At 34.2% G+C, this 27856-nt stretch overlaps 2 protein-coding genes across 4 annotated transcripts; both read left to right on the top strand.

Annotated features, from left to right (window-relative positions):
* Window positions 1-1822: 1822 nt before the first annotated feature.
* On the top strand, window positions 1823-27856 carry LOC120120354 (vacuolar protein sorting-associated protein 26B). 3 transcript variants are annotated; one of them, XM_039140013.1, is made up of 13 exons: window positions 1823-2000; window positions 2110-2184; window positions 2320-2394; window positions 2511-2583; window positions 2728-2772; window positions 3098-3209; window positions 3533-3599; window positions 3913-3957; window positions 4130-4185; window positions 4368-4543; window positions 4744-4937; window positions 16911-16915; window positions 27215-27232. In XM_039140013.1, exons 1-11 carry the CDS (start codon window positions 1998-2000, stop codon window positions 4917-4919), a joined length of 903 nt encoding a protein of 300 aa, XP_038995944.1. In that variant the 5' UTR covers window positions 1823-1997; the 3' UTR covers window positions 4920-4937; window positions 16911-16915; window positions 27215-27232. The 3 variants fall into 3 exon arrangements, with proteins under 3 accessions (XP_038995944.1, XP_038995945.1, XP_038995943.1); XM_039140014.1 differs by lacking the exons at window positions 16911-16915; window positions 27215-27232 and adding an exon at window positions 27821-27856 and having other exon boundaries at window positions 4744-4928; XM_039140012.1 differs by lacking the exons at window positions 16911-16915; window positions 27215-27232 and having other exon boundaries at window positions 4744-5056.
* LOC120120355 (molybdate-anion transporter-like) lies at window positions 6423-10785 on the top strand. Its single transcript, XM_039140015.1, is given in 9 exon segments — window positions 6423-6694; window positions 7802-7946; window positions 8041-8209; window positions 8617-8884; window positions 9044-9097; window positions 9100-9308; window positions 9394-9609; window positions 9810-9912; window positions 10016-10785. Coding segments are annotated over 9 exon segments (1377 nt in total). The 5' UTR covers window positions 6423-6543; the 3' UTR covers window positions 10078-10785.

Here is a 27856-nt window from a genome sequence, read left to right as displayed (position 1 = left end):
GTGGCAGCAAAGCTTCTGGAGGCTTCTTCGAGGCGGCTTCGTGGCACTGGTGGAGCGTCGACATTGGCGTTGGCAGCTGTTGGTTGGATCACTTGGCATAGGAGGCGTGGCAGCAGCTGGAATGGCTTCAAAGGCTGCTGGGAGTTGAACTGTCGGCTGGGGCGGCTGGAAACAGCAGAGGCGGTTGGGTGATGAAACCCTAGTAGAAACCCTGAATGGGTTTAGGGTTTCTATGGGCCAGCTGTAAACGGGCCATCATGTTTGGGCTTGTAAATGTATTTAATAATAATAATAATAATAATAATATTAAAAAGTGAAAATTAGTGTCTACACCTATCACAATAACATCCACATTAATTCCAAAAGAAAGTAACATGTCCTTTGTAGGTAATCTATTTCAGATTGTCATACAAGAGATAATCGAACGCTTCAAAATATGAAATTGATGCCAAACCAATTTATGTCACTCCATCTTGGCTTTCCTCAACCTAACATCATCTCATATCATAATAATAATGAGCTTAGGATCAAGGAAATCCTACTGCATAGTAGTAACTCTCACCTTCAATTAGAGGCGGACCCAGGACAAAAATTCAGGGGTTGCAAGAGCTCCAGGGGTGACACTTTTGAGGGGTGACACTTGTATTAGGACTGGCATTTGGAGGGGTTGTCTGGGATACCCGTGCACCATGGAGGTCTACCCTGGATGAGGGGTTGCCTGAGATACCCCAAGCACCATGGACGTCCGCCCCTGCCTTCAATAGTCTTCTCTGAGTCTAACCAGTCCATACTTTTACACTCACTTACTAAATAATAAAACCTTTAAGAATATTATTTCATACATTAATAGGATAAAAAATTTCACAAATGACATAAGATGTTGATATGTCTATATAAAAAAAAGTAACATGTTTGTATCATAAATTGGTGAAGGAAATTTTTTAATTCCATTAGCAATGTATAATAATTACCTTAAAAGTAAAAAGACGTTACAAAGTAATATTTATTAATTTTAGGATGTGTTACTTTATGAAATATAAAATTATTTTTAAAAATATGATTCTTCCATATTACTACTTACTTGGAATGTTTAGTTAGTTTAATAGGCAATAATGTATACTTGGAGGAGGAATGTATAGTTGGGGAATATAATATTATTTTAAAATAAATTTTATTAAATTATTTTTAATATATTTTTTTTTCTAACGAGTCAAAACTCAAAATTCACCAACCATAGAAAAGGGGTAAATTGTTTTACTTATAATAAATCAAAACAATTTATTTTAATTAGCTAAGGGGCTGATAGTTGTGTATTGGATCACTAAGTCTGGATAAAAATCACTCATGCAATGTAACCATTCTCGCCATTCTCATAATTTATGATAAAAAAATTTAGGATAAACTACATATCTAGTCACTTATTTATTTATGTGATTATATTTTGATCATCTAACTATTTTTTTTAAATCATACATAATATTGTGTTTTGGTTATATTGTTATCACTCATTGTTAAAATGCAGACATGTCATTTTTTCAATAATGATGTGACACTATCTTGTGATGAAAAATCAACATTACCGTTATTTTTTTAATAACAGATGAAAAAAAATATAACTAAAACATAATGTTATATACTTCTTTCAAAAATAGTGTGGTGACCAAAACAGAACCACAAAGATAGGTGGGTGGCTAAATACTTAGTTTACCCAAATATTTATTTTAGTGGGCCGATAGTTATGAATTGGGCCACTAAAGTCTGGAAACTTTAGGCCCGTATTATTTAGTTTTGTCGCGACGGCGACGCCGAGTTTGGTACTAGTGGAAGCCATTTCTTTGCTTCCGTTTCCCAACTGTCCAAAACTCTAGTGGTTGAGTTCCCCTTCCTCGCCAACCTCGGATTTGTCGCTGCTGTCTAGGGTTTTCGATTCCTATCGCAATTTCCGATCTTAATCAGACTATTTTCACAGTGATTTACAAGAATTGTACAGTAACAGCATGGTAAGATCCTACATTTATTTTTTATTTTTTACTTTGACTGGGTTTCCAGTTAGACTCTCATATGACTTCTACTGAATGCAATTCGGATTTCTAAACTTTGTTAAATTAGAATTTCCTGCTTGGAGCTTTCAAGCCGGCATGTAATATCGTGATCACATTTTCCGATGCAAAAACTCGAAAGCAGGTACGGTTCTAGATCATCTAAGGTTTTAGTCCGGTTTGAATTGAAATTTCAAATTTTATGTTTCAGTCGTTGTGATTTGTTTATCCAATTTTCACGAGTCATAGTTCTGGAATCTGGATTATTTTATGTGGTTAGGTCCCTATGAAAAAGGAAAATGGCCAAACGGTAACGGTTCCGCTTTTCCGAAGTCAAGAAAATATTGCTGGCAAGGTATTTATTTCAAACAGATAGATGCGCATCGTAATTGAGTATTGTATTTATAGCTTTAAATATAATTTTATCAATCTTAAAACTTTTGATGATTTTTCTATCTTTTTTGCCTTCAGATTTCCATAGAACCACTTCAAGGGAAGAAAATTGAACATAACGGTGTGAAGGTTGAACTCCTTGGTCAAATAGGTCGGTCCTTGCCCCTTGTTCACTGTGTTGTTCCAAGTTTTAAATATCATTCTGATGTGGTAGAAAGAATAAGGTTGAACATTTAAAAAGTGTTGTCGTTTCTTGTTGAAATGAATTAACGTAAACGTTGATTTTGCTTTTCAGAGATGTACTTTGACAGAGGCAACTTTTACGATTTCACCTCTCTTGGTGAGTCCTGTAGTCTGGCTGACATTACTTTTGTTCTCTTTGCCTGGCAATTGTTTAAATGTTCTTTAAGTAACTTCAGGAATTATTTACATTAATAATTAATTGCATGTGGCGTGGGTGGTGTTGAAAATAAGAGCTTAAGAGTTCAAATTTATGCTTTACAGTTTATGGTATTCATATAATTTTTCACTCTTTAAGAGGCTCAAAATGCGCATGAAATTTTCCCCCGCAGAATAAGTTCTTGTAGACTGTTGATTGGTTTTTATTGCTTCTTTCTATACCTTCTCTCTTTTGCTTACCTTCTGTATATTCCTAATATTTGCAGTACGTGAGTTGGATGTCCCTGGGGAAATATATGAAAGAAAAACTTACCCTTTTGAATTTTCTACTGTTGAAATGCCGTATGAAACTTATAGTGGCGTGAATGTGCGGCTCAGGTTTGCTACTCATTGCTTAAACTCTTTCAAGATTAACTTTTGTTCATTTTTCTTCTTGTCAATTTGAATGGAGTGGTTCTTTGATTACTAAAAGTTTGTTTGCGATGTATCTTTGAGGATTATAAATCAGTTTCTTATCATGATAATAGTTTTGGGTACCTATCTTAATAAATATTATAAATTACTCTGATATGTCATTTAAAGATCTACTTTTGAAATTATGAAAGGGTTTTTAGTTTTGTTTGTCTGATGATGAGGCCGGTGATTTGGGGCTATAGTGTGACAACTCATCCTATAATTGTTTGACTCTTTGCTTTCATCAGGTATGTCCTGAAAGTAACCGTTAGCCGTAATTATGGTGGAAGCATAGTGGAATACCAGGACTTTATGGTAAGAAGCACCCACTTCAATTCTTTTCTCTTCAACTTTTTCTTTCGTGTAGCTCTTTCTCTTTTGCTTAGCATACCATGGCACCTCATTCTCATCTCCACTAACATTATTATGCAAGTAAGCACATACAAAGTCTTATGTGTGCCACTAAAGGCAGAACTTAAATTCTTTCTTATGTGAAGACTGAAGTGCTCCCTCCCACCCAACCCCCAATATCATATTCTGGAAATTCAACATCAATGTATTTGGCCATATGCAAGTTGTCGGTTATGTGGTCTTAGAAACTTAACTTTTGCTTGTTTATGCGTATCAGGTTCATAATTTTTCTCCACTTCCATCAATCAACAATAGCATCAAGGTTGGTGCATTTTTTTTAATACTTTTATGGTGATTGCATTGTAGTTTGAATGGTATCTAAATTGATTCTTATGAACATTACATTGACCATTTCACCATTTGCCAATGATCTTTCCACCACAGACTTCATTCATAATATTTAATTTTTAACAAATATCGAATTTCATCTACAGATGGAAGTTGGAATTGAAGATTGCCTGCACATCGAATTTGAGTACAATAAAAGCAAGTAAGTTGAACATCTATCATCCGTGGTTGCTCAAGCCTGACATAATATGTTGGCTTATGTCAGCACTGGTTTAGGATTTTAGCTCTGGAGCTTATACTATCATAAGATATTTTCAAAGCATTTCTATTAAGTAGTTTTTGAATGTCTAGTGAAGTTCTTACTCATTGGAATTGATATTGCAGGTATCATCTGAAAGATGTTATTATTGGCAAGATATATTTTCTTCTTGTGAGAATTAAGATTAAGAACATGGATCTTGAGATAAGGCGTCGAGAGTCGACAGGATCAGGAGCAAATACCCACGTTGAAACAGAGACGCTAGCTAAATATGAGTTGATGGATGGTGCTCCAGTCAGAGGTATGTTATTAACCTAAGAAACCTTGTCTTCTTTTGAGACCTGAAGTGACAGTTATCAGATACAACTAGCTTATATATAATTGACTGAACTTGTATTCCTTGACGGATGCTAATTTGGGCTGAAATGTTTGGTTTTGATAAATGTATACACACGCCATTTTTCTAAAGCATAGTGCTGACAGTCGTGCTTGGTATTGAAGGTGAATCTATTCCAATCAGGCTGTTTCTCAGTCCATATGAGCTGACACCAACACATCGCAACATAAACAACAAATTCAGCGTGAAGTATTACTTGAATCTTGTGCTTGTCGATGAAGAAGATCGTCGGTATTTCAAACAGCAGGAAATTACTATGTACAGGTTGCAGGATTCCTGATCAAGCATCTACATACATGTAAACTTTGACATTCCATCCAGTAAAGAAGAATAATGATTTAACTTCCGGTACCTTTGTAAAGCCTTGAAGCTTAGGGTTAAAAGTTAAAAACTACTGGAAGACAGAGTGGTTTATTTGGAAAAGCTATAATGGCTTGGTATACTTTGCTAGACTGCAGTCTGCAGCTTTGACTCAGATTTGATGCAATTATTTACAAGTCGTGTGACGCTGCCGAGGGTGTAACTATATGTCGATACGGTCATTTCATGTTCCATTTGAATTACTTGACAATGCCACCCCCCCCCCTTTTCCTTTCTACTCTTTCAAGTATAACTTAAAAAGTTTAATTATCACGAGTTTGGATAATTTCGGATTACATAAAATATTTATGTTTTATCTTTAAAAAAGTCAATTTAGCAAAAAAAAAAAAAGAATGTATCTATTATGAATAATTAAAAAGATAATAGTTTAGTAAGTTAAGAGATCACTTCATTAGTTATCGTAATAAAATAATGTCGTCTTAATTTTTAAAATTAATTTTCTGCGTGAATTATGTTCTATTATAAATGATGAACAAGATAGAGTTCTAGTAAGATAGAGAACGTTTTTATTAATTATAAAAAGATCTTATCTTAAATTTTAAAAAAATAGTAAATATCTTCTTTTCAAAATGCATGTTATTTAATGTATTTGAAATAGAAAATAATATTAAAAACATTAATATTAGTAATAATAAATGATTATGAAATTAATTATTGTGCTTTAAGAATTCATAGAAAAAGTATAGACTTAAGGTTAGCTTGATTAAAACTCGGTTAAGTAGTATCTTCTTTTGTTTTTGTTTTTTATTTTATCATTAAAAGTTATGACAGTAATCGACGTCGACTGACGATGATAGTGGTGAACGACGACGACAAGAGATTTTAATCGAATTCAGATATTGAATTAATATTTTATCTAAAATTTAGGATCTAATTAACATCATATCTTAACTTCAAGGATCAAATTAAAAGTAACTCTTTTATTAATATATCACCAAACTAACTTAAATTAACGGTTCATTGACTAAAATATAATAATCGATAATACAAGTAATCAAAATTTAAAATTAATAATATAAATGATCTAAATATAAATTTGTTAACTAAAATACACCAATATAAAAAAACGATCAATCAAAATTAAGAATTTACTCTAATTTAATCTAGTTTAATAGACACATACAAATGATGCTTACGCCATCTGAACCACCGACACCTCCTCTCTGAATACCAATCCGATTGGACAACCCAGGTTCCGCCACGTGTGTAGTTTACAATATAAAATTCCAATTACGTCGAGCCAAACGCGTCCTCTATGCATCCACCGTCAGTCGTCCCCATCATTTATCCCACACCCTCGACGCTATATTACCCCCATTGTTTGTAGCTCTTCAAATCGATCCACTCCTTTCCTCCATTAAAATAAAATGCGAGGTTTTTGCACTGAATAAAATCCCAATTTCGTTTTTCAGATTAATAATACATCTTTCTTTTGGAGCGCTGTAAACAAAAAGAAAGAAAGAAAAAAAAAACTCAGGGTGCATTGGGAGAATTCGAGTGGTGGTGTGTGGTAGGCAGAAACAATGGAGCTCTTCTATTTCATGGTGTTCGGTGCATTGGGAGCGGTGGTGGCAGCATTGGAGCTGAGCAAGAACAACAAGAATCGAATCAACACTTCCCCTGCCTTCAATTCCTTCAAGAACAATTATCTTGTTGTTTACTCTCTAATGATGGGTAATTATCTCCCACACGTTTTTTTATTTACCCAGATCTGTATTTCAATTTCTATGTTTTAGATCTCACTTTTATTTTACTATGACATGTCTCTGATCTAGTGCTGGTTTTGGTTTGCTGTGTGTATATCCAGAACCTAGTCCCTGGATTTGCATTTTGAGTGATTGGATTTTTTTCTCTTTGTGATTTGGTTTTACTTTTAGTGGATGATGTTTTGGTTATATTAATCATTACTTTTAAATGTCCCTGCTGTTTTTCTGTGCCCTGGAAATGAAGAACGAGTTCATCAAGAAAAGGAAGTAGAAAATGGGAGACATTAAATGTTTTTTTAGCTTCTATGAGACAAGAGAAGCGTAAAGAAAATGACTTACACTATGTGGATTTTCGGCCCTTTTCTGTTTGTGGTTGAGAAACTGATATTTTTTTATTTTTTTGGGGTGGTGGGGTGGGGGGTTGGAGATATGTCACTATTGCTTGGTTTTACGGTTTTGCCTGGTTGATGATGGATTCGATAAAGAAACAACCAAAATGAGGATCAAACTATCCATTGTTCTTAGAGCTTAGAGTGGAAGTCATAAACATAAACTCCTTATTGTTGCTGAGGTTTTACGGTTTTGCCTGGTTGATGACGTATTTGATAAAAAAACAACGAAAATGTTGAGGTCCAAACTATCTGGTGTTCTTAGTGCTTAGAGTGGAAGTCATAAACACGAACTCCTGATTCTTACTGAGATTTTTACCATCACATTAACTTAATTAGTTTCAGGGCAATGGATGTAGGGATGATGCTCTCTAATATAGGTGTCTATTTGGGATTAAACAGTCTGAGATGTCATGAATCATGAATTTGAATTCTATAAAAATTTGTTGTTATTCTAGCTTTTCATACAAGCTTTTCATGATGACTTATTCGTAACAATCTTATTCAAAGGCATCATAAACTTATTACCACTTATGATTGAATGACTTTTAAAAGAAAATTTTCTAATTCCCATATAGTTACTTTCTTACTGTAATTAGTTTTAGAGGTATGATCTGGTAATTGTGAAGATAACCTTCTTATAGTATGGTTATTGGACTGATAAATGGTTGTTTATGTATCTATAGCTGGAGACTGGCTGCAGGGTCCATATGTTTACTATCTTTACAGTACCTATGGCTTTGGAAAAGGGGAGATTGGACAGCTTTTTATTGCTGGTTTTGGGTCATCCATGTTGTTTGGTACAATTGTTGGATCTCTAGCTGACAAGCAGTAAGCTTTTACTCTGGCTTCTGTTGCGATCTTTTCATACTTAATCGATGAAAGGCATTGCCTTAAATGTTAAAATGCCTTATGTTCTATTCAGGGGCCGAAAGAGGGCATGCATTACTTACTGCATAACTTACACACTGAGCTGCATCACCAAGCATTCTCCTCAATACAAAATTTTGATGATAGGTCGTGTTTTGGGAGGTATCGCCACCTCCCTTCTGTTTTCAGCATTTGAGTCATGGCTTGTTGCTGAACATAATAAGGTGAGTAATTGCTTCTGTGCCTTCCTCTTAGTGCGTATTAGTCAAGCTTACAATGTACATCATATTTGTGTTCGCTTTTGTTCCCTTTAATCTTGTTTCTTTAGTATTCTTGATGCTGTCATGCTGTGTGTTGGTTTCAGTCAGGTTTTCCTCCATGCCCTTTTTGGGGAAAAGTAACAATGTTAGAGATATCTAGTTTATATCTCATATTACGCATGGTACATAGGAATATGCTAACTTCGTGTCTTGAATTTTCCACCATTGTTTTCAAGGATGTCAAGGACTGAATCATCTGTTTCTTATTAGCTACATTTGTCAACAAGCTTTGTCTGCATCATTGATGTCGATATCCCTTTAAGTTTAATCATGTTCTGACAATACTATTTCTACTTCCAATCTTTGCAGAGAGGCTTGAGCAACAATGGTTGTCACTAACTTTTTCTAAGGCAATATTTCTTGGAAATGGTCTTGTGGCCATTTTGTCTGGGTTGTTTGGGAACCTACTTGTTGATTCGTTATCCCTTGGACCTGTGGCTCCTTTTGATGCTGCTGCATGTTTTCTAGCTATTGGAATGGCCATTATTTTATCAACATGGACTGAAAATTTTGGAGATCCCTCGGAAAATAAGGACCTGTTAACCCAATTTAAGGGTGCTGCTGTAGCAATAGCTTCTGGTAGAGTTCAACACTTATGTTAGACTCATGCATTCATCTGATTGACATGTTACAGGCCAAGTACTGTCTCTTGATTCCCTGTTGTTGTCAATCATCCTCCACCATGCATTGATTCTTCCTTTTGTTTCCCTTCTTAGTTTAATATTTTCTGTACTTCAGATGAAAAAATTGCTTTGCTGGGTGCCATCCAATCTCTGTTTGAAGGCTCAATGTACACTTTGTGTTCCTTTGGACTCCTGCTTTGAGCCCCAATGACGAGGAGATCCCTCATGGTTTTATTTTTGCCACATTCATGTTGGCTTCAATGCTGGGAAGCTCCCTTGCATCTCGGTTGATGGCTCGCTCATCACCCAGGGTAGAAAGCTACATGCAGATTGTTTTTGTGATTTCCTCTGCCTCTCTCCTGCTTCCAATTATAACTAATGTATGTTCTGACATTCTCTCTTTCCCTCTCTCTCCTATCTGGATTATTCTAATGAGTGATTCCTAACTGGGTGAATCTGTAACAGTTCTTCTTGGCACTTTCTACAGTGAAAAGCGGAAGCATCTCGTTTTCAGGTTGTCTTCAGCTTCTTGGCTTCTGTACTTTTGAGGCATGCGTAGGGATATTCTGGCCATCTATTATGAAAATGAGATCCCAGTACATCCCAGAGGAGGCTAGGAGCACCATAATGAACTTTTTCCGCATTCCTCTCAACATCTTTGTCTGCGTCGTGTTGTACAATGTATGTTATACGCTTTTCCTGAACCCCTCCACCCTCCCCCCCCCCCCTGCCCCAAAAAAAAAAGAAAAAAGAGAAAAAAAGAAATAATAGGGCTTTGCTTTAATAGCTGATCATGTGCCATAGACCAATACATGCTTGCTGTTGGACCTGTTAGGCATTAACTCTGTTGCTAATTAGGTGTATTGTTTTTTGCTGTGAAGGTTAATGCATTTCCCATCACTGTTATGTTTGGTATGTGCTCGATTTTCCTCTTCGTGGCATCTATCTTGCAAAGACGGCTGATGGCAATTTCAGACAAGCCAAGTTAGTACATCATATCACACCAAACATCCTTCATTTTCCCTACTGCTTTCAATTTACATCAGGTTATATTCGGTTGTAATCTTTTTTATGTTTTTTCTTTCAGAGATTGAAAATTGGACAGCTATGAAGGAAAGGGACCCAGAGGGAGAGCCACTAAATGATTGAGACTGATATTTTGCCTACAGTTTTGTAGGTGGAAAGCAACAACATAACTCATTCCGTACACAGGTGCGGTTGATGATTGGAGAGTTGGTAATGAGGCTGCAAATTACAATTTATAAGAACATTGTGGGCAGGTTATTTTTAGTATTCATGATTTGTTTTGGGCTGTCAGTAGATCAGCATTAAAAATAGCACTCTTTCTAATTATGATATATTATTCCCTTTTCTGCACTAAATTGTTAGTGGATTTAGAATGTTATCAATCTTCCTTCTTTATTTCTTTATTGAAATCACACATCTATCCGATTCTTGACTATTTCAAGTACTAAAATTTGTCCACTCTGGTACTTTGGGCCAAAGTCAAAGATGACCCACGTTAAAATTTGTGTACATAAAAAATTAAAAGAAATGTTCGTTACTTTTCATGGTCTTTTGCCGGTTTCCACAATGATTCTGCAGATCCTTTTAGTCTTGATCAGCTGCTCCAAAAGCTTATCTATTGCCTTCATTCATAGGAAGTAGTAACAAGGCAGATTGAAGTGAATTCCCTAACTTTCCTCTCAATCTTGAAACTGTGTTCTTTAATGGTTCACTACTTGTTTTGTAGTCTTGTCCTCGGATCAGAAGTTGTCTCTCCAAATATCTTCCAAGGCTTGCCTCGGCAATGTTGATGAGGCGAAATGAAGCATTTATGTGCATGAATTTTGTGACCTGCCAAAATCTGCCTTGACAAGGTCCGATAGGAACATGGGGGAACAAGATTCTTGTAAGAAATAAGTTGTTTCCATTCTGTGTGTTTCCTTTCTTTCCAAGCCTTGGCAATTTTGCTTCTTGGAACTGGCGAGAAAACAGTACCCAAGGAAGATTTGTTGATGACAATTGATATAACCCCCGAGGAGAGGACTAGCATTAAGAATTCATGGTCACTGCCTGTGTTGGAAGTACCTTTCAACCTGTTTTCAAGTGCAGTCAAAGACTCCAACTTCAACCCTTCGAAAGGCAGTCAAAGCATCATCTTTGAAGCCATGAAACAATCCACTCCGAGTACAATGTCGTTCAAGCTCCTTGCATTACCTTCATCGAGCAATACTCCACCTGATTTTGAAATGGATTGGTCAATCAGCTTTAAGACACCTCTAACTCGAGATGCTTTAATAAGACCCTTGAAACTCTCTGAACAGCATACATGTAAAGGATGATTGGAAGCGAGTCCTCTTTGTTTTCGTTCTCTAAAGGTTCAATTTTCTGCATTAGTTAAATACTGCAGAGACTTCCTCTTCTTTCTTAATCACCAAAATCCCTCCCCACTCTTCCAAAATGTCTACCAAGAGATCGAAATAAAGATCCGCATTGGCAACAGCACACAGTTTCAAGAAGCAAGAAACTGCTGCATCAGCAGTTGAAAGGTCATCAGGAGTAATTTCAAAGCCAGGAGAAATGGCTGCCAGAAGTTGAGATGATCTGAGGGCAACTAAAGTACTTGTAAACCTGCTGGATGTATCTATTTGATCAGGCAATCCCTCATTTAATTCAGTTCATGTTATTAGCACAGATCGACTCATCCCACCTTATCCATGGAGAAGATAAACCCTTCCTGGTTTTACCAGTGATAAATTGCTTAAGCTCTAGGACATGAACTCGAACAATACTAGCAAGAAGCAAATCTTCGGAGAATCTGGCAGTTCTTTCCCAAACTGAATGTCCTAATCATCATCTCCAGAATAACACCAAATGTCCCAATCATCATAAAAAATGATATTACAATATTTATTTAAGTTGATTGTAACGACCTAAGTCGGTCTTGCTCAACTAAAAGCTCAAATTCAAATTAATTGATCGCAACAACATAAGCTAAAAATGCTTTATTAGGCATCAAAATACATTACGAGTCTGAGGGAATAATGTGAAAACTTTAAATTTGAAACCAAATTGAAACTGTTAAAACTTTGGACTAGATTGGAAAAAAAGGTAAAGTTCTTGGAGATAAATTGTAATTTTTAGAAGTTTCGGGCCATTTTTGTGAATTTCATACTGTTCAAGTACCAAACCCGTGACTTATTCATTTTCATTCAATTTTATGATATATATATATATATATTTGGCCTTTGTAGGCCTCAAACTGTGGACATTATGCACTTGTGACAACAATCGCATTCTTATCTTTGGTAATCCTCTTTGCTTACCACTGCACCAGTGGCTGCCCTTGTGAAAAAAGATTTTAGAGCGGGTAGTTTTGTGGTACAACCTAAAATTTAAGATGGTTTTCAATCTAAAAAATTATATAAATTTATAATAATTTCAGTTGTAATCGAAAAGTTACATTGTCAAGAGGTTTAGAGTTTACAACTGAAAATGTTAAGAAGAATATAATAGGTTATGTTGTAACCGGTGATGTTATAAAGAATATTACATTTTAAGTTGTCCAACCTAAATTATTATGTTTCTTTATAACATTTTCGATCACGTTTAATTTCAACTATTTTTTAACTTTACATTACAATCATAAGTTATATTTTAAAATTTTCTCCTGCAACTTAAACAATTTTTAGTGTAAAGAAAATCCTATAGTATAAATAATTTTTTTGGGGTAAACTACATGATTAATATCCCAACTGTCTTTTTGTATGTTTTAGTCACCCAATTTTTTTTTATAAAATCATACTTAACGTTTAGTTTTCGTTTCATTTTAGTCACCCGCCGTTAAAAAAATTAACGATGGTGTTGATGTATCACCATAGGATAATGCCACATCATCATTAAAAAAATACCACGTCAACAGTTCTGTTAGTTTTTAAGGGTAGGTGACCAAAATGAAACCAAAACGTAATATTAGTTAATTTTGAAAAAAAAATATTGGATGACCAAAACGGAATAAAATAATAGTATGATACTAAACATATATTCATTTTATATTTTTTATTAATAATCTATTTTCGTACTCCTCAATTTTTATATATTTATTCCTTTAATTTTTTTTATAAATTCACCCTCATAGATCTATCTATATTGTTAGGAATTTATAAATGAAAAATAAACCGTACAAAGTCAACGTACAAAAATAAAATAATATTAATGATTATTGATATAAATTCGCAGTACCCTCTCACAGGTACAACCCAGTATTACTCTTAGGGGTGTTCAAATTTTCGAACTAATTTAGTTAACCGATCGAACCGAATTAGTTCGGTCGGTTAACGGTTAAAAAAAATTAGATTTCGATTAATGGTTAATTCGGTTCGAAATCGGTTAATTAACCGAATTAACCCTTAATATTTTTTATTATTTTTTCCATCCCATATGCTGCCCCCCACTTCTTGCTAGGCTGCTACAGGGTTACCAATTATTTTATGTCTTGATTTGTGTAAGGTATGGGCACAAGCATGGGCGGTGGAGCACGCGTTTCACAGCATAGGAACTTGCAGCCATTTGCATAGCAACGGTAGAAGCCATGTAGTCTTCTTGTTAGCATCGGTACAAATCGATGGCCATTCTCTTCTTCAACTATTTTTATATTTATGATCACATGTAATTATCAAACCCAAGGCTATTTTTATATTTATTCCTTTTGTTCTGATTCTTGTGATTTTCCTAAGGTTATTTTTTTAATGTAGTCTACTGGTGATGATGGATCTTTGGCTGTAGACTACTTCACATTTTCTTCAAGCATTGTGGAACATTTGAAATCTGCATATTTTGTGAACACTCATGCAAGTAACTCTTGATATATATATCCTTTTTACCCTGTTTTTTTCCACCTTCTGGTAAAAGGTTATTACTACTTTCCTCAGCTTTTATATGCAACACATGATCTGATATGGCACAACTTCTCGAAGTCATTCATAAGCTTAAAGATTTGTTTCTTATTCTGCTAATGTGTTCGTTGAATAAGTTTCATTACTTTTTCTTATAAAAAAAAGAGGCTTAAAATTTCATTACTTTTAATTAAAAAAATATTAAATTCAAAATTCTAAAACATTTCGGTTAATTCGAAAATTAACCGAAATTTATTCGGTTCGGTTAAAATTTTCGAAAAAAAAATTCGGTTCAGTTAACGGTTAAAGAAAAAAAAAAGTTCGATTAATTCGATTAATGGTACTTCGGTCTGTTCGGCCACCAAATTAACCGAATGAATACCCCTAATTACTCCCCATGCATGCATGGATGCCAGCCTATGACTCCAGCAACTAAACTTTACCTAACTTTATCTATAATCGAATCTATTCCAGACCCTACATTTTTATAGATCCAACAAAGCTAAATAATCTTTAAATCTCGAATTCTAGGAATAGTTGACGGCCGCATCCGGCGGCGGCCTAAACTTGTCAACCTCCCCCAATCGACTTCATTAGCCATGCTTAGCACCATGGAAGGATCGAGGGTAGGTGAAATCAGTCATCCGCTGAAAGTTTCAAATTAATATATATTTTAAATATTTTCTTTATTTTAATTGAAAATTTTTTATCTCTTAAAATTTTAAAGTTCGCTCGCATTATTATAACCGTCTATATATCTAAAAGCGTCGATAGGGTTTATTGTGCGCCTTCAAACACCAAATAATGGTAATAATAGAATCAAACTCGATCAATAATAACACCTTCTTCTTTTATTAGGAACCTCTCGTCTTACACATGGGCTTTGTTCCAATTTGACGCATTGCTAGATTGAGAAAGCCGACTAATCAGAGTAAGAGGAACTTTTGAATTTCTCAATAGGCTACGGTAGAAGAGGATAGATCAATTTATCACTTATTTTGACATATATAATTTGTAATATTTTGATATAATTTTAAAATATTTATTATTTATATTTTTTTTGATGCATAACGAAAGTGAGTTTATTTATATCGTAATTAGCGGAAGGATATGATGGATCATAAATCATCTCAACGGAAGGGTATAACACTTGTCCCCCTAATCAAAAGAAAATGCTAAAAACTGCTTTATTTCGAGAATTGTTTATTTCAATTTTTAATGTCTTTTGTATCATTTCCTTCCAAATAATTGTTTATCCTTTCAAATTTAGACGGAGAGATATATATTACTTACATATCATCATGGATTCATGGTGAGGTACATCATTTAGGGAAACATCATTGATTATGTAGAGGTATCTCATTTTGGAACATCTCTACAATCTTCTTAATATCGATCTAGTGATGAGGGAGTCCCAAAAGAATCTATGCTCATATAGATGGAGGTAGAAGATCATGAGAGGTTTTGATGATTCACGCTTTATTGATTCGAGTAGAGAGTCGCCTGTTTATTTTATTGGTTGGTATTCCAGTCGGGACATCTCATTTAAAGGCATCTCTCGTACATTTATGGAGAAATCTTTCAAATACTTATGGAGGGATTCACAATCATCTTGACACTCTCAATAGTTGTAGTTATCTCGACACTCTCAGTAACAAAAGAATTCACAATCATACTTTCTGAATTCTATTATTAACAATGTTATTATTATGATTATATTGTTTGTTCAAGGTATGCAATTATTGAAACATGCTCCAATTTTTATATGCTTTCCTACGGATCTGTGAAAACTTTAATAATTATTGCGCAAAAGAGTTAATAACAATTGATCCACAAATCATTAAAATATTATAAATCAACAATGTTTATAATTATTTAATGATTTTTTTTTATAATTTAATGAACAAAATATTAATTTACTAATAATTCCGTAACCGTTGATATAATTTACGGTAAAAAAGCACACATAAAATAGAATTGAAGCACGTGAAAGACTGGCTGAATGTGCTGTTTTAGTGATAAACACAGCCGTCCACAAATTTAGAACTGATGCTCTCTCTATACATTCGTATAATATAAACATAGATAGATTGAGGGGACGAGTGAAGAGAATCGTCTCTCATAACTTTCAAATTTTTTTATATTTTAATTTTTTATATAGCTTTTTTATTAATAATATGTTTGACTCTTAAATTTTTATAAATTTATTATTTTCTAAAATTTTATACGTTTATTTTCTAACATAAAATCCGAGTAGAACATTAGAAGTTGTTGAAATTATAATAAATGTAAACATATCCTTCAACTTTATGTCTTTTCGTTAGTGGCATCCAATGAATGTTTTCTGTGGGGGTAAAATGTTTGAACCAAACTGGGGGACCATCGGCTTTTATATATAAAATACATTCTAATTATTCAATCAACTTTCCGACTTTGAGAATCAACAATGCATAATAAAAGATGGTTTGATTTGTTTCGATATAAAACACATAAAATATTGATTTCAATGGCTCATACGTTTGCCATGACATGTGCATTTTTACGACATCAATGGCTGCCTACTCACGTGTGTATACGTATGAACATAAACTGCTATCTTATGTACAACAGAAAATATTTAAAATTATAATAAGTGTTTATAATTATAATCGTAAAATAAATATATAATTTAAAAATGTTTCTATTATATTGACACAAGAAATTATTCACTTTAAATCATACAAGGACAATACATTAAAAATGTTTAAAATTCAAGCAAAAGACTCGAACGAAAAATAGATACAAATAAATATAACTGTATCGACAAACGAATCACAAAATGACATTAAACTATTAAAGGACCACCGAGAACCGCAAATCAAAGCCGAACGTCCTGAGAAAACTATCTACGTATACAAAACCACGTATCCAAATTCAATCGGAAAGTCTAGAGCAAGGAAGATCAGTAGAATTACAAATAAACGTCAATTAGTCGTGGTATCGTCAAATCCAACCTTTAGAAAATATAAAATAAAAAGAACGGTCAGACGACCGAGAAAGAAGATAAAAAATATGTCAAAAGACACATATAAACGTATAACGAAGACATAGTTATTCTTATAAAAAAGAAAGAGACAATGGTTGACAGTATCAAAACTAATGCCGCTACTAATTAAACAAAATTAAAAAAAATAGAAAAGAAAAGATTGTTGTGATATATAGAGAACCACGCAAACTCTGAAAAATACGTAGAAATTTAGTTTAGAAATTTTGTAATAGTACATAGTGGTTTAGACAACCATTTAACGGGTCTATAACTTTCAACCTCAAAACTATTATAAAAATATAAACAAAATCATTTGGCTGTTTGAAATTTATTAAAAGGGAGATAAATGAATTGTTTTCTTAAAAATAATCTCTTAGTATCCTTTTCTCCGAAATGACCATCCAGCTCAATTGGTAGAACATAAGGCTCTTAACCTTGAGGTCGTGGGATCGAATCTCATGGAGGACATTTCATAATTCGAAGGTCTCCTACGGCCTACTATCTTACCTCCCCTTATCTCATCACATATGAGAACAAGAGACAGACCTTCTATCTTACCTCCTCTTATCCCATCACATATGAGAACAAGAGACAGTCATTTATCATTTTTCATATCGATGTGGGGTTCTAAGATACAAGTACCGAAATGAAAGGTAAGATGGGCGAATAACATGTCCAGTCCAACAATATTTATAGAAAATGAATAGCGGCAAGTTATGCAAATAATTGCCATTGGTCCAACAATATCTATAAAAGCGATTGGTAGTGGGAATACCTTAATCTTAATCGTGATAATGATAAAATTCCATATGCTTAGTACCTGCCACCAACAGTGTAGGGACTGAAAAACCCTTTGCTTCATCTCCTACTTATAGGGGGTAACGCAGTTGAGCTGATGTCCAGGAATTCACAACTAAAAAGCTCATAGAAGCAAATCGGAGTATACATGGCGTGATATTGCTTCGGCTCATCTTTTCCTCATTAATCGATCTGAAGCTTGAAGACGAGCCGAATCAATATCACTCTTGTATGTTTCTTTTGATGGAGGAAGAATAAAGAGCTTTGCTACGAAATCATGGTACGTAATTAACCATAATGTTTGGTCTTTCATTTTTCTAAATTTTCTCGAGGTTTCTGCTGAAATTTTTGGTACGTGATATTGCTTATTCTTTGGGGGTGGTGAAGCAATGGTGGTTATCGTGTTACGCAGCAGTATTTTTGGTCCTTATGGTTTGTTCGGAATGAGGCTGTTTACGATGGTAAGAAGATGTCTACGGAGGAGGTTTTCTTCTTACTTTCTAACCGTTTAGTTCATGAAAAAGATTATTATCAGAAAATAATTATTTTCAGAATTGCATTTTAACATTTAGGTCGTGAAAAAAATCATATCATGTAATAACTTATTATAAACAGTAATACTTTTTAATTAAAACGATGAAACGTCATTACTTCCAAATTCTTAAGTAATGTATAATTTCTGTCATTTTAGACAAAAAATATCTTTGAAACAATAATTTTTTTCTCATATGGATCATTCTTAATTCATATTCTTCTTATTTTACTCAAAATTATAAACATAATAATAATATACAAAGAGTATAATTTAGTAAAATATTATGGATAATTAAAATTATTTTATTTATACCAAAAAATTAAAATTATTTTATATTTTAAATATTTAATATATTAATATATATATTTTTATGTGGTGAAAAAATGATATTATTATATTAGAATAAAGTTAATAAAATTTAATTATAAATTCTTTTTAAAAAATATAATTATCATAAGTTTTATTAGAGTATAAAACTATACATTACATAAAAAAATTAATGAAATTTGGGATAAGTTAATAAAATTTAAATTTAAATTTGAGTTATTAAAAAAATAAATCTTATATATTGAAAAATAATATCTTTATCTACTCAAGATTACAACATTTATATTTTTATATAAATAAATATAATACTTATGAAAATCATTTAAAAATATAAAGTTGATATACTAATTATATTAATTATATATTAAAGTATATTTTTCTCAATAGTTAGATATTATAACTGTAACACCCCAATTTAGGGGCTAAATTTTAGAAATTATAAAGTATTGGATTTAATTGGTATTTTGAAAGAAACGGTGGATTAAATTATAAAATTTTAAAGTTGACAGGCTGTTTTAAGAAGTGCAGGAAGTTTAGTGATTAAACTCATAATTTAATCATTTTCCTTTATGAGAGAATTAGAAGTTCTCTTCCCCGAGTGTTTTCTGTAGAAAATGCTCCATTTTCCTCCTCAGGTCAATCCACTTTCAAATATGATCTACTCACCGTTCGACGTCCGATCGATGAACCAAAACCACCATCGTGTTTGTTGTCAACCGAGGAACAAAACCCCTCAAACCTTTCGTCGTGAATCGTCGCCGTTCGTCGTTAATTTCAGTCGGAAGTATCGTCGGTAATAACTCGATTTCAGTTGGTTTTTCATCGATTCACGACGATCCGACAATCTGTTTACGACACCTCCGGCACCATCATGTTCTTTGTATCGTTCCGAGTCTGCCGGTGTCATCCTTGGTCTCCGTCGACGGCGGCGCGTAAGGAGGTGAAGCGGTCAAAGTTTTTGATTCGTTGAAATCGAGCAATCCACCATTCAAAATTGTGAACCGAGCTTTGTAAGTACCTCGAAATCGCTTAAAATAATTTTAGGAATTTTTCCGTGAATTATAGGCTGCCGGAAGAGGTCTCACGCGTCCCCCACGCGTCGCCACTGCATGTGGGGAAGGGAAAAATGATCGGTTTGACCGGTTCCAACCCGACCCGACCCGTTGACTCGACCCGTTGACCGACGTTGACCACAGTTGACCGGGCATTAAACGACCTTTGACTTTGATCGAGTATACCTATCCTGACGTTTTTCGACGTTCCAAATCTGATTCCGCAGTCTGTTTTTTGAAATTCAGACCCGAAGGCCTCGAAATTTCCAGTCAAACCCGTTGACTTTGATTTTGACAGAAAATTCCAAATTTTCGAAAAGTCATATTTTATGCTTTCGACGTCCTGAATCTGAATCCGAAGTCCGTTTCGCCAAATTCGAACCCGGTAAGCTGTTTTTATCTGATTTATCATCCGATTCGATCTATTTTTTAGAATTAAATTCCGTTTTTGATGTAATTTCTGTTGATATGGATTCGAGGAAATATTGGAAGATGATTTCAAGATCGAGGGCATTCGAATGGAATTTAATGGTCGATCAATATTGCATAGAAATTGAGGTAATATTTTACTACCTCTTTATGCTTTATGGAATATGTTGATATCAGTAAATGCATGAATAATATAATGTTGGTCACTTTTGTGGAGTCGAATAATTTATACACTCAATATGGATGTGGTAGAAATTCTGTAACTGAATACGGATCGAATGACTAATATAAGAGATTGAGGAATTATTAGAATTAAATTACAAGTTTGTGATTAGTGATAAAGAAATCAACCCTGGATCTGTAACTTATATGTTATATCAACAAAGGTTAAATATTAAATGTACTCAAATGAGAAATTATGAGAATACTCTGGTTGAGAAAAACTACGAAAATACCCTTATATTTTAAGATGACAAGAATTGTCCCTGAAAGTTGGTTAATAACTCTGAAAAGACATATTGATCTGGTAAAAATTACTGATGTGCATAAGAAATGTTAGTTTTGCTTAGGAAATGCGGATAACCGGTTTTTAACCCCAAGAGGGTTTGAGCAAGATGCTAGAAGTCTGCTAAGGAATCATTTCAAGATCAGAGAATGTTCGGGAAAGCAATTAACCATAGGATCTTTAAATTATAATTATTTTCGTTAAGAGCTAATATCGAAAGTATCTGGTTAATAAATTGCGAAAATGCCCTTGAGAGGTAAAATAGTCTGAGTTGACCCTGAATAAGAAAGTACTTTGAGGATTTGTACTTAACTCGATTAAGTACGAATTTAATTGTTAAGATATTGTCTTTGTACAAAAAAATTTATGATATTCCGTTTGTAAAATCTGAGAATGCACTTGACCCGAAAATATCTGAGTTATGAGTAAATATTTGAAGAACTATTTATTGGAGGGTGCTCTTTTATCAGAATTGTTTGAAGGGACTGAAATAGATGATAAAATAGAATTAAATAATAAGACTAGATGGCAGGAAAAATTTAAATACTGTAGATCTGTACAATGATCAAAATACCCCTGTAATGGAAATGACTCAAGAATATCACCTAGCTCAGGAATGGTTGGATATCCTCGAGCTCTGAAATTAATGGAATAAAACTGAACATCAAAATTACCAAAATAACCTTATGGCCTAAACTAAGTAAATGTCTTGGATTAATTAAGGAATCCAAATAAACATAGGTATTGGTCTACTTTTAAAAGTAATGGAAAACAATTTAAGTGAGTAGATCAACCCTAAAGCTATGTCAATACCTGGATGGCATAGATATTACTTGAATGCGTGTTCGTCTTCTCAAGTTTGGCTCGATGATAAATTTTGGAAGTATTCAGCTCAGCTTAATTCTATATCGCATTCAGTACTAAGAAGTGAACGTTTGTTTGACAAATCAACCACGAAGACCAAATTGAATGGAACGGAAGTGCAACATGTATATAAAATTCAGGAATGCTTGAATTACTCTGGAAAATCCCGAAATAACGGGAATGAACATGACTGCTAAATGAATTAGGTAACCTCAATAAATGAGGATTTAGTAAGTGATCTGGATAAGTCTGAAAACTCTGATGAGTTTACATACTGTACAATTACGATGTTTTATGATTAAAATAATCAAGTACGTCAGCATTACATGATATTGTGGAAACGTGGAATTGAAATAAAGACATTGGAAGATCTATTTAGTGAAGATTCCGAAAATGATCTATGGACAATAATTTGTGGTATTAAAAAGTAAATACCCTGGAAGAACAATGAATTGATCAATCAACAAGCCTTAGTTTTGGGAGCTATTCATCTAAGAGTTGTTTGATAATCCGATCAATCGACATAGACTGTAAATGTCCTGAACCTTCATTTCTTCCTTATCAGCTCAAGTCATATTCTGAATAATTGATGATTTCGTCAGTTATTGAACTCTTCCAATAGTGATTCTGAATTCTGATATTATATCGGTATACTAAAGATTTGTGTTCCTCTACCTGTTAATATATCCATTGCCTCTGAATAATACCTGTAAACTCTGGTGTGTTCCCTAATTACATGAATATTTTATCTGATTTCCGATTTGAATTCTGTTATGGTATTTGACCTGGATTCTGATATGATATTGACATGGATTCTGATATGATACATGACTTGGATTCTGATCTGATACTTGAATTGAATTATGTTTTGATTTTTGTTATATCCGTTTACGGACGGAACATGTTTTATTGGGGGGTAACGTTGGAGGAAGAATACTTGGAGGCTCGTCAGCTTTGTGCTCAGAGCCTTACTTGCAGGCTCCTCGGCTTTGTTCTTAGAGCCTTACTTGTAGGATCCTCGGCTTTATGCTCAGGGCCTTACTGTTCATGACGGGGTTGTATGGTTCTGGGGAACCTACATATTTTATTCGTGACGGATGGGGGTATATATATATATATGTTTTAAAAAGATCTGAAAATTTACATGGATTTTGGGAACACACTAGAAAACCTATTCTGATCTCCTGAACCTAGACATCTGAAATATTTCTATCTCAAATGAATATTATCTGTTACTACCTGCGATATCAATGGACCTCAGCTCAGCCTAAAAATCTATAGATATCTGAACCAATAAGGAAATATATGTTTATCTGTATCTGCACGTTCTTCAGCATCATCTGGTAGTTCTGTATTACTGAGCTTTCTGAAGCTCACTCTATTACTCAATATTTCAGGTTAAAAGAATTGTACTAGTGCAACTATCGTCATCAGTAAGAGAGTTCTTTCTGTGATGTTTGCAGAGTACGGTACATGTGATTAGGGGGTATGTAATTGTATTTTATTTTAATATTTAAGTATGAAAATCTATTTTATTTCTGTATACTGATAAAACATTTTATGAGTTACATGTTTTGACAAAAGTTTTAAATTTTTCGTTATTTTTACAGTGGGTCGCTCCGGTGGCCCTAATGTGACTTCTCGGATCAAATCGGGTTACCCGCATCGGTCTGGAGGTTACATTTAGTGGTATCAGAGCTATAGTTTGAGTCAAAATTTTCAAGATAGATCGGACGGTCGAATGTCAAAATATGTCTAATCAGTATATGCCCTAGACTACAATCGTACCTCTCTGAGCCAAAACTCCAAAGTTGAGTCCCTATCTGTAACGAGTAAATCGAAGTTTCTATTCGTTAAGGTTATACTTGTACAAAAAGGAATACCAGTAACATCTGTCTAAACGCTGTAAAGTACCTCACGAGCCATGTGAGAGTTATTCATCTAAGAAATTTTGACCCAACTCCGAAAATGTAATTGGGATATGCTACTGCTCTATGAGCCTATTCTCATGAAAAAGATTGAATTGATTACTTAAGGAAATTTTCTCGGATTCTTTTATTGAAATAAGGAAAAGTTTTGATAAGAATGTATGCTCAACTGGTTAAGGATTAGTGGAGGATTCGTATTTCTAAAAGAGCTACACGAAAGATCTAAAAGAACTGATTGAAGTTTCATTTATGCAATTATCTGACATGAATGAATTTCGAGGACGAAATTCTTTTAAGGAGGGGAGAATTGTAACACCCAATTTAGGGGCTAAATTTTAGAAATTACAAAGTATTGGATTTAATTGGTATTTTAAAAGAAACGGTGGATTAAATTGTAAAATTTTAAAGTTGGTAGACCGTTTTAAGAAGTTCAGTAAGTTCAGTGACTAAACTCATAATTTAGCCATTTTCCTTTATGAGAGAATTATAAGTTCTCTTCCCCCGAGTGTTTTATGCAGAAAATGCTCCATTTTCCTCCTCCGGTCAACCCACTTTCAATTCCGATCTACTAACCGTCCGACGTCCGATCGACAAACTGAAACCACTATTGTGTTCGTTGTCGACCGAGGAACAAAACCCCTCAAACCTTTCATCGTGAATCATCACCGTTCGTCGTTAATTTCAGTCGGAAGTATCGTCGGTAATAACTCGATTTCAGTTGGTTTTTCATCGATTCACGACGATCCGACGATCCGTTTACGACACCTCCCTCACCATCGTGTTCCTTGCATCGTTCCGAGTCTGCCGGTGTCATCCTTGGTCTCCGTCGACGGGGCGCGTGAGGAGGTGAAGCGGTCAAAGTTTCTGATTCATTGAAATCGAGCACTTCACCGTTCAAAATTGTGAACCGAGCTTTGTAAGTGCCTCGAAATTGCTTAAAATAATTTTTTGGAATTTTTCCGTGATTTATAGGCTGCTGAAAGAGGTCCCACGTGCCCCCACGCGCCGCTACTGCGCGTGGAGAAGGGAAAAATAACCGTTTTGACCGGTTTTGGAACTGTTTTGGCCGGTTTGACCGGTTCTAACCCGACCCGACCAGTTAACCCGAACCGACCTATTGACCCGACCCGACCCGTTTACCCGACCCATTGACTGTTGACCACAATTGACCAAAACTTTGACCGGGCATTAAACGACCTTTGACTTTGATCGAGTATACATATCTTGACGTTTTTCGACGTTCCAAATCCGATTCCGCAGTCCGTTTTTCGATATTCGGACCCGAAGGCCTAGAAATTTCTAGTCAAACCTGTTGACTTTGATTTTGATCGAAAATTCCAAATTTTCAAAAAATCGTATTTTATGCTTTCAACGTCCTGAATCCGAATCTGAAGTCTGTTTCACCAAATTCGAACCTAATAAACTATTTTTATATGATTTATCATCCGATTCGATCCGTTTTTCAGAATTAAGTTCCGTTTTTGATGTAATTTCTGTCGATATGGATCTGAGGAAATATTGGAAGATGATTTCAAGATCGAGGGCGTTCGAATGAAATTTGATGGTCGATCAGTATTGCACAGAAATCGAGTTAATACATTACTACCTCTTTATGCTTTATGGAATATGTTGATATCGGTAAATGCATGAATAAGATAATGTTGGTCACTTTTGTAGAGTCGAATAATTTATACACTCGATATGGATGTGGTAGAAATTCTGTAACTGAATACAAATCGAATGACTAATATAAGAGATTGAGGAATTGGTAGAATTAAATTACAAGTTTGTGATTAGTGATAAAAGAAATCAACCCTGGATCTGTAACTTATATGTTATATCAACAAAGGTTAAATATTAAAGGTACTCGGATGAGAAATTATGAGAATACTCTGGTTGGGAAAAATTACAAAAATACCCTTATATTGTAAGATGATAAGAATTACCTCTGGAAGTTGGTTAATAACTCTGAAAAGATATATTGATCCGGTAAAAATTACTGATGTGCATAAGAAATGTTAGTTTTTCTTAGGAAATGTGGATAACCGGTTTTTAACCCCAAAAGGGTTTGAGCAAGATGCTAGAAGTCTGTTAAGGAGTCATTTCAAGATCAGAGAATGTTCGGGAAAGCAATTAACCATAGGATCTTTAAATTATAATTATTTTCGTTAAGAGCTAATATCGAAAGCATCTGGTTAAGAAATTACGAAAATGTCCTTGAGAGGTAAAATAGTATGAGTTGACCCTGAATGAGAAAGTACTTTGAGGATTTGTACTTAACTCGATTAAGTACAAATTTAATTATTAAGATATTGTCTTTGTACAGAAAAATTTATGATATTCCGTTTGTAAAATCTGAGAATGTACTTTACCCGAAAATATCCGAGTTATGAGTAAATATTTAAAGAACTATTTATCGGAGAGTGCTCTTTTATCAGAATTGTTTGAAGGGACTGAAATAGATGATAAAATGGAATTAAATAATAAGACCGGATGGTAGGAAAAGATTTAAATACCGTAGATCTGTACAATGACCAAAATACCCCTGTAATGGAAATAACTCAAGAATATCACCAAGCTCAGGAATGGTTGGATATCCTCGAGCTCTGAAATGAATGGAATAAAACTGAACATCAAAATTACCAAAATAACCTTATGGCCTAAACTAAGTAAATGTCTTGGATTAATTAAGGAATCCAAATAAGCATAGGTGTTGGTCTACCTTTAAAAGTAATGGAAAACAATTTAAGTGAGTAGATCAACCCTAAAGCTATGTCAATACCTGGATGGCATAGATATTACTTGAATGCGTGTTCGTCTTCTCAAGTTTGGCTCGATGATAAATTTTGGAAGTATTCAGCTCAGCTTAACTTTATATCGCATTCAGTACTAAGAATTGAACGTTTGTTCGACAAATCAACCACGAAGACCAAATTAAATGGAACATAAGTGCAACATGTATCTGAAATTCAGGAACGCTTGAATTACTCTGGAAAATCCCGAAATAACGGGAATGGACATGACTGCTAAATGAATTAGGTAATCTCAATGAATGAGGATTTAATAAGTGATTTGGATAAGTCTGGAAACTCTGATGAGTTTACATACAATTACGATGGTTTATGATTAAAATAATTAAGTACGTTAGCATTACATGATATTGTGGAAATGTGGAAATGAAAGAATGACATTGGAATATCTATTCACTGAAGATTCCGAAAATGATCTATGGACAAGAATTTGTGGTATTAAAAAGTAAATACCCTGGAAGAACAATGAATTGATCAATCGACAAGCCTTAGTTTTGGGAGCTATTCATCTAAGATTTGTTTGATAATCCGATCAATCGACATAGCCTGTAAATGTCATGAACCTTCATTTCTTCCTTATCAGCTCAAGTCATATTCTGAATAATTGATGATTTCGTCAGTTATTGAACTCTTCCAATAGTGATTCTGAATTCTGATTTTATATCGGTATACTGAAGATCTATGTTCCTCTACCTGTTAATATATCCAGTGGCTCTGAATAATACATGTAAACTCTGGTGTGTTCCCTAATTACATGAATATTTTATCTGATTTCCGATTTGAATTCTGTTATGGTACCTGACCTGGGTTCTGATCTGATATTGACATGGATTCTGATCTGATACATGATCTGGATTCTGATCTGATACTTGACTTTAATTATGTTTTGATTTTTGATATATCCGTTTACGAACGGAACATGTTTTATTGGGGGTAATGTTGGAGAAAGAATACTTGGAGGCTCCTCGGCTTTGTGCTCAGAGCCTTACTTGCAGGCTCCTCGGCTTTGTGCTCAAAGCCTTACTTTCAGGCTCCTCGGCTTTGTGCTCAGGGCCTTACTGGGGTTGTATGATTCTGGGGAACCTACACATTTTGTTCGTGATGGATGGGGGTATATATATATATATGTATGTGTGTGTGTGTGTGTGTTTTAAAAAGATCTAAAAAGTTACATGATTTTTGGGAACACACTAGAAAACCTATTTTGATCTCCTGAACCTAGACATCCGAAATATTTATATCTCAAATGAATATTATATGTTACTACCTGCGTTATCAATGGACCTCAGATCAGCCTAAAAATCTATAGATATCTGAACCAATAAGGAAATATATGTTTATCTGTATCTGCACATTCTTCAGCATCATCTGGTAGGTCTGTATTACTGAGCTTTCCGAAGCTCACTCTATTACTCAACATTTCGGGTTAAAAGAATTGTACCAGTGCAACTATCGTCATCAGTAAGGGAGTTCTTTCGGTGATGTTTGCATAGTACGATACATGTGATTAGGGGGCATGTAATTGTATTTTGTTTTAATATTTAAGTATGAAAATCTATTTTATTTATGTATACTGATAAATCATTTTATGAGTTACATGTTTTGACAAAAGTTTTAAATTTTCCGCTATTTTTACAGTGGGTCGCTCCGGTGGCCCTATTTTGACTTCCCGGATCAGATCGGGTTACCCGCATCGGTCTGGGGGGTTACAATAACGATTAACACACACACACACATATATATATAATTATTTAAAT

This window comes from Hibiscus syriacus, unplaced genomic scaffold (genome assembly GCF_006381635.1).
Source record: "Hibiscus syriacus cultivar Baekdansim isolate YM2019G1 unplaced genomic scaffold, ASM638163v2 tig00110338_pilon, whole genome shotgun sequence".
NCBI lineage: Eukaryota > Viridiplantae > Streptophyta > Magnoliopsida > Malvales > Malvaceae > Hibiscus > Hibiscus syriacus.
Note: the sequence above shows the minus strand (reverse complement) of the source record. Positions and strands in the feature narration are given on the sequence as shown.

Coding starts and splice junctions, on each gene's coding strand:
- LOC120120354 (XM_039140014.1), top strand. Junction 2,584..2,727: donor TGAACTCCTTGGTCAAATAG/GTCGGTCCTTGC, acceptor TTTGCTTTTCAG/AGATGTACTTTGACAGAGGC. Junction 3,958..4,129: donor CAATCAACAATAGCATCAAG/GTTGGTGCATTT, acceptor TTTCATCTACAG/ATGGAAGTTGGAATTGAAGA.